This window comes from Thunnus maccoyii, chromosome 21 (assembly GCF_910596095.1).
Source record: "Thunnus maccoyii chromosome 21, fThuMac1.1, whole genome shotgun sequence".
In the NCBI taxonomy this organism is placed as follows: Eukaryota; Metazoa; Chordata; class Actinopteri; order Scombriformes; family Scombridae; genus Thunnus; species Thunnus maccoyii.
This window is the reverse complement of record NC_056553.1, coordinates 10,095,224-10,112,067: the sequence shown is the minus strand read 5'-3', so window position 1 is coordinate 10,112,067 and position 16,844 is coordinate 10,095,224. Positions and strand designations below refer to the sequence as shown.

Genomic DNA, 16,844 nt, shown 5'->3' with positions numbered 1-16,844 from the left:
TCCTTTTGATCCTTATCCTTTATTTGCAGTTTTGTAAGTTTGTTGGATGTAGGATTTTTGCTTTTATGTGTGTGTACACAGGTTGCCCATGCAGAAAAGAGTGAACTTCTCTCATTGGACCATTCTGTATATTTAAGATTTGATGAATTTCAAAGCATTTGTTTTGTTTGAATGGGCAGCAGGAACAGAGGATTGTACGTGCTAGTCAACACAATCAGAAAGAATCAGAAAGTTGAGATTTTCACAGGAATTTAAATATTTATTTGGTGTTGTTTTACCTACTGCTTTATCAGTTAATGGCACTCTGCTTTTTAGATCTGTTATTATTCTTGGAAGGCAGTATTTTGCACACCTCTGAAACAAAATATCCATCCTGGGAACGGCACTGATTTTTATAGAGAAGAAAATGTTCCCTGTGATGGGAGTATTTTTTGAGTTTGTACTGACGTGAAAGTTAGTTCAGTCCCATCCAGCCATTGCCACACATTCTCCGCCGCCCTGTCGGTCAGACCTATCCAGAAGTAACCCTTTCCAAAGGTCTGCTTCTTCAGCCATTTCTGAGATGACATGAGGACAGAAAAAGCAGAAAAAGAGTCACACATTACAGAGCAACGACACACTTTAGTTAAACCCTACAATTGTTACAATTATAGGGTTTAATTCTTTGCTAGAAGACACTTAATACAATATTAATAAAATAATAGTCACCTGTTCCTCTATATCATTGATGATCACCAATGAAGCAGAGTTTAATTCACAGGTTGCCTTTGCTTCATCAAAACTGTGCATGTCTTTGGAGAAAAAGTAGCAGTTGTCTCTGTAGTTTGCCCACTCAGAAGGGCAGCCTGCAAAACATCAGGTGATTTCATTTAATAAGTGACAATATTATCATCAGTGGTGCAAGATTATCAAATTTGTATACCTCAAGAGTATCTTTGGGAGATAGGCTTGTTTGTTTTCTTTGCGAGAGTTAGATGAGAAGATCGATGCCACTCTGGAGGTATCGATCTTCTCATCTAATGCTCGGCAAGATGGTGAATAAGTGTATTTCCCAAAATATCAAACTATTCCATTTAATCTGATACAGAATTATTTTTCTGGAAGGATAAAACAAATGCCATCATTGAGATAACTGAGTAAACTTGTACCAACCAATAAGATTTTTTTTAATCAGATAAATTTATGCTTGCTGATTCAATGCATTATTTCAGGATCTTATCAGTTGACTCTAGTTAAAGGTAAAGTCAGCGATTCTAATCTTAAACACTTTTTGTCAAATTCAGCAAATATCTCCTCACGGTCTGCTAGCTGTCCGTTCTTTGTGTGCACAGAAAAAATATCTGGTGTTCATACACAGCCCTGGCTCTGTAAATGGGCATGTAAACAGTGGCTCGAAGCGAGTCACACAACACTACTCTTGTCGATCAGCAGTAGGGGGCGTTTGTGCTCGTACACAGAACAGGGGGAAGTCATCAGAGCAGCTGTCTGTGTGAGGACATGACAGTCTTCGGTCTCCAGCACCCGTTGAATGGTGTGGGAGGGCTGATGAACTGGAGAGAGAGGCTGTGGCCAATTCACACAGAAAGCATTTTCTCACAGGACGGATACGCTTCCATTTAATTAAATGTGTCAATCCACACTGAATCTGAGACAGTCTCATGGAGACCCCCCGTGTTTTTTTACACTCCAAGTCTGTTTCTGTTGCGTTTAGTGAAGCATAATCTGAGCAGGCAGCTGTTTAAATCACACAAATATCCCGCTGTATATGTGTTTTGAACTTATTAACCGCATCAATGAATCAGTAAATACAAACACTCAACTTCTTCCCGTGGAGCCGACATGCAAACTATTTTGGTTCAGTCGATCTCTGTCTGGCCACTGTCCTCTCAGCTCTCCAGGAGCTGCAGCTGACAGACGACAGAGACGCTGACGCAGGTCGAGTGAGAAGTGAGGAGGCGGAGAGTGTGGATGGACTGTTGTGCTCACATGATTTTTTTTCCACTTGTGAAAATGTGTGAGAGAAACAGAAGTGACTCTACAGCTGACGCATCGCTCTGGATGCTGCCATATTTCTCTTTTGCTCGTTGCCATAGCAATGTGTGTCCATGAATTTGGGGGGGGGCGGAGCTTCTGAAGGATCATGAAGGGAGGGGGGTATTTGTTTGGGTGTTTCATTGACTCTACCTGTAAGTGTGGAAACTTGGGCTGGAACTAACGATTACTTTCATTACTGATTAATCTTTCGACTAATCGTGGCAGCTTTAGTTGAAACATGAAACTGCAACAGAAACAATTTAAATTATTTTCTCTCTCCAGCTGACCAGAAATGTTAAAACTGAGTATTCGACTAAACTTACCTGGGGCCCAAAGTGTAGGAGCTACTGCCTTGTCATCCTGCAGAGACACGGGGCCCAAAGGAATCACTGGAACCCGGACAGGGTATCCTGGCTGTCCCGGTGGTCCTGCTGGTCCTGGAGGCCCCAGTGGTCCTGGCAATCCCCTTAGACCCTGCTCTCCAGCTGGCCCCATTGGTCCTCTGACACCCGGTGGGCCCTGTGCCCCCTGAGGACCAGGCTGTCCATCTCTCCCAGGCAGACCAGCAGTACCTGGCTCTCCTTTAGTACCAGGAGGCCCGGCCCTGCCTCCTGACCCTCGGGAGCCCTTGGACCCGGGGCTGCCGGGCACCCCTGGCAAACCTTTTAACCCTGGTAGACCTGGTGGTCCTGGAATACCCTGCTCTCCTCTGGGTCCTCGTATCCCCGAAGTACCCTTTTCTCCTTTCTCTCCCTTCTGGCCAGACTGACCAGATGGTCCCTGAGGTCCTTTGTCCCCTCTCGGGCCCCTGGGACCAGGAGGACCTGAAACATAAAACATGCTGTTAACTAGTGAAACAAACTTTAAAGGAGTAGTTTGACATTTGGAGAAATACCTTTCTCTGCTCAGATGAGAAGGTCAAAAGGTTGATACCACTTTCATATCTGTCCCTTAAATATGAAGCTGGAGCCAGCAGCCTCTTAGCTTAGCTTACCATAAAGACTGGCTTTGTCCGAAGGTAATGTGCCAGACCAAGAACTCTGACTCATAACCCCCCCCCCAGTAAACAGTACTTCTAGTTTTTACACTGTTCTTTGTTTGGATTAAACAAACAAGATATAACACACTAAACAGTGAGCTTTAGAGGTGCTGGCAGGTGGATATTTTTGCCTTTGGACAGAGCCAGGATAGCTGTTTCCACCTGCGCCCAGTTTTTATAAGATAAAGTAAGAATTTATAGACCCAGAGGGAAATTTGCCTTGGACATACAATGCTGCAGCTGTACAGTACCAAAAAATTCAACATTACTAAACATCATACATCTCATAAATACCATGATAAAAAGTGCAATGAATTACTCAGGATAAAATCTGAAAATCAATAAATACCCCAAATTCTGAGATGCACTAGCCCCTGATGTTATCATTATTATGCTAAGCTAAGCTAACTGTCCCCTGGTTCCAACTTCATTTTTAATGGACTCTTCAGTGATAACTCTTAGCAAGAAAGCGAATGAGCATATTTCCCAAGATGAAACAAACATTTCATTAGTACAAATGTAGACTGGAGCCGTTCGTCCCTCACCCTGTAAAATAGTGAAGTTGGTTATTAGTTGTGAGTGCTTGGTGTCCACCAGCTTCATCTCCTCCATGACAATAGAGAGATTGGTGACCTCCTTGTCCACACGTGCTGCCAGCTCTTCCTGCTGGGACCTAAGACTGGCTGCATCTATTGTCACATCTGTCACACTGTTGTTGAGGTTCAGCAAGAACTCTGAGTGACGGCCGACTGTCTCGGAACAAGTGCGCAAATGGTTCAGGTTAAGGTTGATGGCACCCAGGAGCTGCGTGGTGAAGCTGATGTTACCAGTCACGCGGTCCATACTCTGCTCTGACTCATCCAGCCGCACCTCCAGGCGGTCAAACTTAGTTGACGTGAGGTTGCCAAAGTCCCTCTGCTGGTCCATAATCTCCCTCAGGGTCTGGTCGTGAGTGTCAGCCAGGCTGCTGGTGTTCTGGAGCTGGTTGGACATCAAAGTAAGCTGCGATCCCACCTCCTCCAAGCTGTCATTGTTGGCCTTCGCTAGAGCTGAGGCATTACTGGCCATAATCTGCAGATTTTCCACCTTACTTCGAAGCCAATCACTATCAGAGCGCGTCTGTCGGGTCATCTGCTCGAGGCTCTGAAAGTCATTTCGCATTTTCTGAATGGCCTGACTGGTGTCATCCACTGAGTGCTGCACAGTGTCGATTAAGGCCCTCTGCTGGGCCTGGGTGAGGTTTAGGCTGCTGATGCTAAGCAGTGCCTGGTTCTGAAGTTTCACCTGCTGCTGGAGTTCTCTCTGCAGCCAGGCGGTGTCCTCCTGCAGACCCCCAATGATGCTGTCATAAGACTGCAGGGTACCATTTACAAGGCGCAAGGTGGCTGTGTTGCTATCCACCACTCCCTGAATGGAGTTCTGGTTGCTTTGGATGTCTGAGCCAGTGTTCTGCAGCTGACTCAGCTTAACTTGATCACTGTGGATGCGTTCCTCCACCGCAGACAGCTGCCTCTGAAGAGCCCAGATGTTGTTCTTAAAACCCTGGATCTCTGTGGTGGTATTCTCTGATTTCGCCCCAGTTTGATCATCTGAAGAGAGAGATTTGTACCATCAATCATAAAAACAATTCATAAAAACAATTCAGCCACTGCAACATTTACTTTCATTCACACACAGATGCATGAAACTTACCAAGCTTTTTCAAATCAGTCTCAACAGCAATTATCTTTCCTCCATAGTTTGCGATACCTTCAGACACACTGTCAACTTTCTGCACCACTGTAACAAAAGTAGGTAGGACAAAGGTTAGTGTCATTGTCTCACACAGACTCTGTCCTTTATTAACAGACCAGCATTGCCTGCAACCACAGACATCATATATAAAAGGGATCAGAGAGGAAACCAATGAAATGCACTGACAGATACTATAAGAGACGTGTCTCCATATCTTGTAGGCATGTAATAATGGTGGACTCGATTAACATAATCTCTTGGATTAGGTCAGATTTAGTGTATGACAAGGGTAAATAGAAAGTACTAAAATTGGAGTGCAACTGAATTTAGGGTGAGAGACAGGAAAAGGAAGGGATTGAGAAAGAGACGGAAGGAGGGGGGGAGGGAGGGAGAAACATTGATTCAGCAAAGATGGAGTGGGTGGTCACTGACAGAGACTGAGGTTGGAGGTGCATGGGGAGACGCTGGCGAGGGCCCTAGGGGACAGGAAGTGACCCGGGGGGGTCTTCAGTAAACAGGCGGATCAAAGACAGCCCAGAGGAGGCAGACGCTGTGGCAGGGAGGCTCTTCACGCCCCCACAGGCGACACCAGCGTTCATTTCCTCTGGAATGTGTCTGGGATTTCAGGGAATCAGCCCACAGCTACCACCAGCCTCGCCAGGGGGACACATCCTCTAACTGGAGACTGCATGGGCTTCTCTGCAGGGAAGCTGTTTCCTCCAACAGTTAAGACAACAGTTCAGTCTCAAGCCTTTCACCTTCAGAGGTCAAATCACCAGAAAGACAAGATGATCTGTTTTAAATCTGCCCATCCCTTCAAATGAGATTGTAGGTAAAGACTTTTTTTTCTGGCCCCAATTTGCACAAATGTTTGTTAAAATGCATCTTTCAAAGTTAAACGTGATAAGAACATGTTAACACAAATTTGTTTTTTTGATGCCACTAACGCAGGTTCTATTAAGGGGATTTAGATTGTAAGTCTATTGTCTGATCTACACTGCAGAGCAGAGGGTGGCGGCAATGCACCAATATGCTGGATGCCAACCGCTGTAAAACAAGAAGAAGAAGGCTCTGTTCTTGCCTCACCTGTAGCTATCCCTCTAGCAATAAGTCAGATGGCAACTAGCAAGGAACAATGGGTAAAGAAAAAGGTATTTTGAATGGCAAGTTCAGCTTCAAAGCCCTGTTAGATGGGTTTGTCAATAAGACCGCAGTTATTCGTAGTTACTGTCAGTGTCGATCTAGTCTTAAATACCATTTGTTAGCGAAGCACACTGCTAATGCTGATGCTGGCAGCCTTGTTAGCCCCGAACCATCTTGCTTGCAGCAAAACAAGCTTGATAGTGTGCGAGGGAAACCCATGAACAATCCAATAATCAGCCAGCTTCAACAGCAATAAATAGATGGATGGCTACAGCTTGCAGGCTAGTTGTAGAGGACGCCAAATTGTTTTTCCAAGGATGACAAAGTCATAACCCACCATACTCTGCCTCTGATTGGCTAGTACTCATTGGTTGGGTTGGTTTGGTTTAGGCATGAGGAGTGAGATTGGTTAGTAAGTTAGTAAAATTTATTTGTGTGGCACTTTTAATAGACATTAGTCACAAAGTGCTTTACAAGAGCATGAATGCAACACACAAAAAAGAAAGAATTCATAACAGATGAGTTGACCTCCCGAGTCACTTGATTAAAAATTGCAAAACTAAAAAACACAATACACAATAAAATACACAATAAAAACATTAAATGATGTCTAAACAGGTGTGTCTTTAGCTGCTTTTTAAATTAATCCACAGAATCAGCAGACCGTAACAGTGCAGGCAGATCATTCCATAGCTTAGGTGCAACAGCCTCAAAAGCTCGATCACCACGGGTCTTAAGGCGGCAGCGTGGGACAGAAAGCAAGTTTAGCTTATCTGACCTAAGAGAGCAAGGGAAAAAAAAATGGAGGACGAGGACCTGTGAAATAATTCAGATCGCATCCAATGACTGCACTTGTATTGCCATCGAGTGCCATCGCCTTATCAAAGATACACAACCTGCATGATGACCAGAGAGCGAAAGTAATTTTCTGTCTTATACTCACTTTCCACTGTTCCCTGCTCACTTTGTTTATTGTTTTTTTTATTTCGTATTAGCCTGTTTTTATCCCAAAACACAAAGGGATGTTTTTGAGAGCCTTTGTGAGCCTTTATTTTTCCCATGTGAAGCTGGACACAAATTACATTGTGTGATTTACTTTTGAAGTGAAGGATCCACAGAGTGGTCTTTAATCAGTACTGAAGTAATGGAAAATTTAGCTGGCCAATGTGTCCATCTGTTGCCTATTGAGCTTGAGTTTGCCATAAGTTATGATTTGAGCATATTTTTAAAAAGCTAAATGCTGTACATGTGAGGGTTTCTAACCATCTTTGTCATTGTTTTGTGTTGTTAACTGATTGCCAACAATTAATGCATACATTTGCATAAAGAAAGCATATCTTGTCCAGTCCCATGTTGATAAGAGTATTAACACTAACACAATGTACCTTTACAGTAAATAAAAAATGTGCGATTAATTTGCGCGATTACATTTTTTAATCGCCAGACAGCCAAAGTTTTATAGTATGTTTACTACCAGTTTATATTCCATCCAACACTAAGGGAAATGTACTTATTCGCTGTCTTGCCCAGAGTTACACCACTCTCAGACCTGTACGCAAACTATGAAGCTATAGCCAGCAGCCAGTTTTTTGTTGTTTTTGTACAGATTAAACAAGTGAAGATAACGTGTTAATGAGTGAGTTTAAGAGGTGCTGGAAGGCAGATTATGTTATCTGTAGACAGTGCTAGGCTAGCTGTTTCCCCCTGTTTCTAGTCTTTATGCTAAGCTAAGCTAACCAGTTGCCATACTATATAGATATGAGAGTGGCATTAAACTAAATTTATGTTCGATCAGAGATGGTTTTTATGACGTGTTGTCAGACCATGTCAGAAATTCAATGTGTTTATAGTTGTTCCGAACAACCGAGTGAAAAGCCGACCGTCACAGAGAGAGGAGGGGGGAGGAGGGGGACGGGGTAGATGTGATATTGTTTAAATACAGGGGTAAAAGCACATATTTTTTAGACAGTCTCTCCTGGAAGGCAGTCATAGTGTTGCACTCGGCTGTTCACATGAAAAGTAACATAAAAATAGTTGTGTCATGGTTAAGAAAAGAGAGCTAGAGAGAGAAAATCAAATCCTGACTCCTCTCTCACCTCTGCATAGCTGACAAATCACTGTGGGTGTGAATGTCGACTTGTCTGTTTAGGCAAGTTAGAGAAATGGTTGTGCGCTGCCCCCCCCCCTTAACCTCCGTCAGAAAGGTGTTGCGGGAAGCGGTTTAATGGACATTTCCACTGTCTGACAAGCATGTCTGAAGGGGCACATAGTGACCTTTAATCCTCTTATGTAAACCTTGGCAAGAAAGCAAATAACCGTATTTTCCCAAAGTGTTGAACTATTCTTTTAAATGTAAGAATTAAGAGCAAAAGAAAATCTTTCATCGGTCTCAAGACTGCAAATAGAAAAGATCTTTTGCTGTTATGGAAAATATTTAATCCTGAGTAATTTACACTGAGATGTTTGGGAAACTTCAAATTGGAAAATGGTGAAAGCTGTTTTTTGTTTCCTTTCTTAGCCCTCTTAGACGTCCGAGAACCCCACCTAGAGTTGTCTCATGGAACGAATAAACAGATTTAAAACCATATGAAGCTATAAAAATATCCTCGGATTACCACATTATTTGGTAATGAGAGAAAATGGTCAGTTGGACAGGAAATGTTCCAAACTAAATGACACATTTCCAGACACAGGGGTGTACAGTCCAGCCCTGCAGAGCACAAAAGACACTTCAAGTCTACATGCCAAGCCATAGGCTACACCTCTGGCACATTGTTTCTTTCACTCACACTTACACATACATGAGCCTAGATACTGAAACACAAGCAGACTCCCAAATACAGACTTTTCTGGGCCTTTTCCACATGATCTGTCCATGTACTGGCCTCCAGGGAGTCCCATTGCATCACACTGTGGCAAAATTAACCATAAAACACACATGCAAAGAGTCTGCAGAGGAAAGCATTGCTTTGGCAGAAACCTTATAGTTCAACATGTTGTAGGAATGAACTGTTTTGTTCCAAGTTTGAACTCTTTATCTGGGCTGTCTTGTAAAATCTAAGCTCCTTATACATATAAAGTCAGAAATAGTTATGCACTGACATTGTTAACTGCATGCTTTGGGGATTTTTTCATTTTTAGGAGCCGCAGCTAGGGCAAGCCTCTCAAAACTGAATGCACAGCTCAGACACATCTGTCAGATCAGATAACATAAAAAAATTGAGGGCAAATTTATAGCTATCATGCTTTCAAGTAATGTTTTTATAGTGTTATTACACTAAAACCATGATTAATTTTCTCAGTGTTGTGCTGAATGTCTCTTTGGTTGGAAGGATGTGAAAGTGAAGGGGTAACTCTATTTTTTTCAACAACTGATTGCCTTTGAGCCAAGCAGTACTCCCTTGATTCTTAGCCAATCAGCAGCCACCAGTATCAGTACAACACTGTAGTTAGCTGTAACCTTTTACTGAGCAGCACTTAAGGTGTCAAACAGATAATCAGTAGACAGTTCCCATTATGGGTTAGATGCCAACAGCTTGATAAGTTATCATGATGCAACTATGGGCGCTGCCATTTTTTTTTTCAAAAGCTAACAAATTAACTTTGTTAAAGTCATTAAGGTTTCAGTGTCAAACAGTTAAGGTCTGGAGTGCTTACAGTGTAGCAATAAGCTTTGTAGCATTATTCTTGTTGCATGTGTTTTGCCTTTTTGTATGTGTTTTGGTATTTGTAGCGCTTCCCTCAATGTTTGCGCATTCACTCATGTATGTATGTGCTGTGTACTTAGGTGCCACCATAAATAGCAGGTGCTGTAGTACAAACTCATTTGAGTCGCAGAAGCTAGTAGAACGGCAGCTAGCCTGGAGGTGATGTCAGGACTTCAGCTCTCTAATACATCAAATCTTTTTGTTTTGTTGTTTCCTTTGTCAAGCGTCTTTGAGTATGCTGAAAAGCGCTATATAAGTTCAATGTATTATTATTATTATTATTATTATTATTATTAACACAGGATAATGGCATGTTGAATCAGCCTCTTCAGTCAAACATCATCACAAGGCAACATTAGAGAGAGACAGTGTATGGGACGCGACTCCTGTTGAGGTACGGTGTGTTTAAGTCTTGTTTTACTTTTTTTTTGCTAAACCATTCAAATGTTTATCAGTGACATGAAGCCCAGTGCAGCAGCAGCACAAGCAGAGGAGAGTCATTAAGTCAGCAAAGTCACTCTCTTATGTAAGCAATATCTATCTTAATATATAACATTCACTAACATTCACTAACATTTACTAACATAAGCCTTCATAAACTACCGGTCATAACAGAACAAGTAAGGCTGTAGCAGCAAAAGCCTTAAGTGAATTGAACTTAGAAAAGGTGTTTTTATTGCTGATGAATTAATCTTTTCAATTGTGAGTGGAAGACTAACAACAGTCGACACTGACTTGCTGTTAATGGGACTGTATCAAACTGAATTAAATTTAGACTGAACTGAACTGAGCTATTTCAAATTAAGGGTTGTTTTTTTTACATGGGAATCTCCTCTTAGATCCAGACATAGCTTCCTCTTTCGCTGCCTTTAAAAGACATGAAAATATTTACAGAAGACTCTGATCCAGGACATTCACTCTTCTCTTTGAAACACAGCTAAACTGTGCAGGATTTAAAACCAGTTGGTCTTTGAGAAGAAAGACACTCACAAAGGGAGTGAAGCAAACTGCACTTTTGTGACTGGCTTCAAAGAAAATTAATGGGACTTAAATCCTCAAGAGCCCAAAGAGTGACCTCATATTGCCTTTGGTCGTGTCAATCGAGACAGTATGCTGTAGGAGAGAAGACAGAGGTCACTGAATGCCGTACTTCCAGGTTAAACTGCATCAAAACAAAAGAGCCACATAGAGGACATTTTTGTGGGTCAGTGATGTAGGACAGAGAGAAGCACACATGTTAAGTGCATAGAGCACTCTGGGTCTCACTACATAACCATCTGGAGCTGGGAGTGTGTTTAGGCTGAGCTGTGGTTCCCTTGACAGAGCGGCGCTTCAGTGCCAGTAAAAACCCAATTTCAGTGGGTTCTGCTGGAGTTGCACCGAGTTCACTCACTGCTCATCTGGGATCAATTAGGCCTTCATGAAAACATGCAGCATGGAACAAGGAGGACCGCCTGAGCTCAGAGAGTGAGGAGACATCATGTGTTCAAGACACACAGATAACCCCTGAACATGTTAACTTCATGCCATTTTCACAAATTGAAAATAAGGAGGGGACCGAACGTAGTCGCATATGGGAATGTTTAGCACAATTATGGCAGGAACATTCAGAGTTCAGTCTTCTGAAAGACGGCGGGACCGTTTCCCGACCTGGAAAAAATGTGAAATAGCCAACCAGGAAGTTCAGCTCCACAAAGCCTGAAGACCTTCCCCGGAGGTGTGAGCTTTGGGGGTGTTGGTAAAATAAACTGAGAGAAGGTTCGGGGGTGGAGACAAGAGACAGAGAGAAGGGTCAGTGCACTGAAATTACAAAAGACACATATTTTCTCACTTGCCTCTGGTTGTATGCAGTCATGCAGAGAGTTTTGGTTTTATGTGCTGAGGTTGTGAGAGATCTGTCTCTGTGATCTCTGCCTGCACCCTTATACAATGGAGGTGAATGGAATAGGGCTGCAACTAATGATCGTTCTCAGTGCCAATAATTTTCATGATTAATCGATTAATTGTTGGTCGGTGCATATTTAGCAACAATCAAAAAACCAAGTATATTCCATATACAATCATTTTGAAACAGAGAAATCAGCAAATACTCACAAAGGAAAAGCTGGAACAACATGTAATTTTGTCAGAAAATGACTGAAACGATTATTTGATTATCAAAATATTTGCTGATTATTTTCTTCTGATTAGCATACTTTTAATGAACTTGGACAGCGTCATATCTTTCCAAAATCAGTGTCCCAGTTACTGTGAACAGTTTGCATTGGATCTACTTTCTACCAAAGGAACAGTCCATACACAGTAAAAAACTGTTGTGGCTGACAGCGAGGTCTGTGGAGAGCAATTTGGACTTTGTTTGTGGAAAGAGATGCTGCCGATGAATTCTGTAAATGTGATTTTTCAATGCTATGAGTGCAGTAGACACAATCCCAAACAAAATTACAAAAAAAAAAAAAAAAAATTTGAGGGAGAAGCAGAAATCTCAGAGACAAAGACAGACAAAATCTGGACAAATAATACCAAAACAATCATATCTGCATGTCAACATTTTGGGAAATACACTTATTAGCTGTTTCCCCTCCAGCTTCATATTTACTACACAGACATGAGAGTGGTTTCAATTTTCTCATCTAAATCTCTGCAAGAATAAGAGTGTTTCCCAAAATGTAAAACAATTCCTTTAAGTGAGAGAAAATGTGTTTCTGAGTGATCTGACCCTTTATGTGCATCTACCAATGACCTCTAAGTGAAAAACTGCTGATTTTGTTGAAGGTGTGGTACTCCTCCGCTCACATTTTCCATTATTGATGTATTGCCTTTAACTAAGAAACATCGCCAAAGAACATCCATGTCATGGTTGGGCACCCGGTTGGCCACTCAAGGGACAAGTACCTCTCACAGAAGTGTTGCCTCAGTGTACTCATACACTGATTAAACAGCTCAGCTCTTATTTCTTGGCAGCATGAAGCGAAACCGAACAAAATGTTTGGACGGCGCTCTCTGTCATCACGCTGTAAGTGAATCATTTCAGCATTTTTGAAGTGATGCTTGGAAATGTTTGTTATCCAAAGCTTCCTCTAAATGCACCCGTGTCACAGAATGTAGCTCACTGTAACCTCGTCTTACCTTTGTATCCGAGTACAGCAACAGCGATGGTGAGGAGAGTACACAGCACGTAGAGCAGAGCTATGGAGGTCTTCAGTGCCCATTCATTCTTACACTTTGTGCACTGGGTGCCCTCCTGGATCCCTGTGTGAGTGAAAAGCAGGCACATATTTAATTCATTCAGCATTTTCAGTCAACTGAAGCAGAAAAGTCTAAAAAGGATATGTGGGTAAAATTTGGTGTTAGCTAGGGACTCTCCATGTAGAGTCCCACATCTGGACAAACAGGCCTGGAGTCTACATTAAAGAGTCCAGCAGTTCCCTCAGGGCCCGGGTGGTGAAGGGGCAGGGGACACAAAAACAATCCCCCCCCACTGACTTGTTTACACTGGGCGACATGCTTATTTTCCAACTGCCTCTTTTTCAGTCGCTGTCTTTCACAAAGATTCCTTCCCAGTGAAGCACAAACAGACTTTCATGAGTGTCATACAAGCAGCACTGAGTGTAAATCATGTGTAACATACATAAAATGCTGTCACTTTGTAGACCTTGTCATTCTTGCAGTGCGTCAGAGCCGTGGAGTCGAACTACAGGCTGAAAAAAGGTCTGAGCGAAGCAGGGGACACTTGTGGAATATTTCTTTTCCAAGCATATCTTTCATGACAGATGAGTGGCGAGATCTTCAGCGCTGACGGGAACACAGCTGCATTTCATTTTCATTTCAGGAAGTGTGTGTGTGGAAAGGGTGAGGGTGCGGTGCACAAGAGGAGGGGGGGTCTGGTTTTCATGCACCTGGAACGAAACTCGCTTCACAAGCCGAAATATAAAAGAATAGCTCTTATTCAACGTGGCAACACAAAGAGTGCAATACATGAGTATCACATATCCGCGTTTGTCTATTATACATCATCCTGTAAAGTGCAGAAGCCATTTAGTGCCAAAGATTTCACCACACATCTAGTTCAAGTGCCTTGAAATGATGAGGTAATACTTCAGTGAATTAAAAATGTAGCGCCGATTGGCTCGTCACTGACGCACTGGGAGTTTAGATGCCAAAGTTAATAACTTGACTCATTCTTATGGGTGTGAAGGGATCTTTAATGACCACTGAGTGTAAGACCTCAAGTCCAGCTGGATAGAGAGGTCTCCTCAGGACCCGGCCAACCTGAGAGAACATGAGATTTACCGTAAAGAGCACGGGCAAGAAAAGAGCTTTAAATGTAATACTTCCCTTGTTTTGATTCTTTGCCAACTCAACTAACACCACAGGCGTACAGGACAAATAACAGATCTACTTTAATTCATCTGCCTACAGCTCAACTCCCTGTGTTCCCCGAGTATGACAATGTAGAGCTCCATAAATTTCATCAAACTGTTTCAAGGCATGACATCATTAGATAAATCAACTATCTGTGAAACTTTTTGGCGGTTTCTTGCCAAGTCACATCACATCTTTAGAGAAACCAGATCATTTTGTGGGGGAAAAAAAAGCTTGCATAGAAGAAGAGATGGATGGAGTTGAAGGGTATGATGAGAGTCAAAAATTTTAACAGAATTTCCACAATATCAGCAAAAGAAAATGCAAATTATTGCGTGTTTCCATCCACAGCTGTTTTGCAAATATATTTGGAGTTATAAAACCATTTCAGAAGAAGAGGATGCAACGGGATGATGTAATTAAAACAGCGCCAGTCAAACATGAAATTGTGAAAAATAACATGATGGAAATATGACAGTTCTGTCTGTTTCATGTATCACAGTTTTCTCATTGGTCCACACAGATCTGATGTTTTCATCTGCTGCTCGTTTTTGCCTCTTCAGTGGACATTTAAAGTCACGCACTTCATGAACATCATGATTTAATTGCTAAATATATTTTTATTGCACATTGTCATTATGCTTTTATTGATACACCAACTTTTCCAACTCAGCCAAGCGTAAAAAATGTATTTACAATGTTTCAAGATTTTTGCCACTCAGGTTTTTGCGCAAACTGAAAGTGCAAATAAAAACAGATGGATGGAAACGCACATAAAGAGAGGAGAGAAAACAGTGGAAATGTGGCAGTGTTGCCACATTTGTTCTCTGCTTGTATCATTTACCACAAACCTGACAGTGACTTCACCTTTTAGAGCCCTAAAACATGGCTGATGCTCATGTACAAATCACGTAAAGGACCCTATTTCCTCCTTAAACTTCATTATCAAGTATTCACACTTGAAAGACATTAGTCTCTTAAAAGCTCTTGTTCTGGGTGTGGAGAGAGTTACTAAACACAAAGTGCTTAACACAGCTGTGTATGAGTTACCAAAGTCTTCCCTCGCCACTGGTTTAACTGTAAGCAGAGAAGTGCACTCTGGGAATACAGCCACGATAAATGATTGCATTTCTGAATCATTCATAACTGCTGACATGTTTGAAGTGTCAGCTCATGCATGCTTCCACAATAAAGCAAGCATATCAGTTCATCAGTTCACAGTAATCACAGCGTCGCTGCCCAAATTTTCTGTTCCAATCCAAACATGCTGACAGTGTTTACAAATCTGCTGCACTGAAATGATACCAAAACACTTTGTAAGGGTATAAACTATTACACAGGGAAAGGACTTTTCCATTTCAGTGCTCACTTGAATGATGATCTTCAGATGCTTGGTGAAAAAGTGGAGACTTTTCGCTTGGCTGTCAAATATGGAGGACACCTGGCATAGCACAAAACACATGGCTGACAACACAACAACAAAGGAGAGCTCAGGGTTTCACAGATCCAGCTCGAGGTCCACCAGCGCACAGAGAATAGACATCAGATGGAGCAGCTGTAATCTTTTCAACCCCCCCGAGTGTCGACACACCACTAGACTGTCTCTATCAGGGGTCGCGACCTGCTTGCTGTTCATTTCCCAGTGGGTCACATCCTGGATGAACAGCACAAGAAATGAAGAGAGACAGATGCTGGACTGGACTGCTAAGTGCAGCTTTAGGACCACATTGATGTTTTTCTAGACTTGCGCCAATCATTTATGTTTCCTGCCTCTTTTATATTATTTTTATTGCGGTGTCTCTATATACATGCATGTTGTCAGCATGGGTGCAGATATCAGGGCTACAAATTACCAAAGTTTCAAATGATACCAAAACAATATTTTTTTCCATACCTTATTTTGAGGTGTACTTTTTAAATATCTAATGAAATAAACCAATTTTCTGAAAGAGCAAGCAGTCATACAAGAACTTTACCTGAATAAAATCAATTTAAAATTGGTGAAATTATGATTAAAGGGGGCATCATGCACATTTCCAGGTCTATTCTGAGGCTCTACTGGAATATCTTTGCATGATTTACAGTTCAAAAAACTCCTTATTTAAATCATAATGGCTATTTATGCAGCTCCTCAGTTCAGCCTCTGTTTGAAACAGGCTGTTTTAGCTCCTGTCACTTTGAGGCCCCTGTCCCGATAAGCCCACTCTGTGCTGATTGGCTAGCTCGGGAGGCTACGTAAACAAACAGTAGTAGTAGTAGGATTTTGCTTCTTTTTATCATTCTTTACTTGAAATGGCAACTTCTCAAATACATCTGTACATATTTGAACCCAAATCCAATCCAAAATATGCAAGTGGACAATGTGAACAACCTGTGAAACAACTTTAGCAACAAAGGCTATGGAATTTTTTTTCCGACTTTGTAGGAAAATCAAAAATTAAAAAAAAAAACGCTCAGAGAACCTGAAACTTGGCTGTTTTTTTTCACATACATACATACACTCACCTCAAGTTTTTTAACAGTATAAAATAACAGAAAATCACAAGAGCATGATATGTCTCCTTTAAAATCATATCTGAAACTGTTCATAATCATCATAAGTAAAGTACAAAAAGTACAAATCTGACCAAACATTTGACACCAGCTTTTGGTACGTGACAGTTCACCACATTTCGTTCAGTGCCAAAAAAGTAGACATTCAGTTGTTCAAATTTAAACTGAGCTAAATTTGGTTGAAAAGTGACTCTCTAAGTTACATATAACTGTTGTTTCAACAGCACTTAAATGACTATATTTCAGCATGAAGTCAGTTCTAATTACATGTT

The 16,844-nt window shown here is 41.7% G+C and overlaps 1 protein-coding gene across 1 annotated transcript in view; it reads right to left on the bottom strand.

The window, feature by feature from the left end:
• LOC121888392 (collectin-12-like) overlaps window positions 1–16,844 on the bottom strand; it is a 43,467-nt gene that overhangs the window by 1,457 nt on the left and 25,166 nt on the right. Inside the window, exons 3-8 of the mRNA XM_042399864.1 lie at window positions 12,784–12,906; window positions 4,766–4,852; window positions 3,619–4,662; window positions 2,358–2,858; window positions 709–845; window positions 448–557 (exon numbers count right to left, since the gene is read on the bottom strand). Of these exons, the coding sequence (XP_042255798.1) occupies window positions 448–557; window positions 709–845; window positions 2,358–2,858; window positions 3,619–4,662; window positions 4,766–4,852; window positions 12,784–12,906 (2,002 nt within the window). The remainder of the gene's footprint in view (window positions 1–447; window positions 558–708; window positions 846–2,357; window positions 2,859–3,618; window positions 4,663–4,765; window positions 4,853–12,783; window positions 12,907–16,844) is intronic.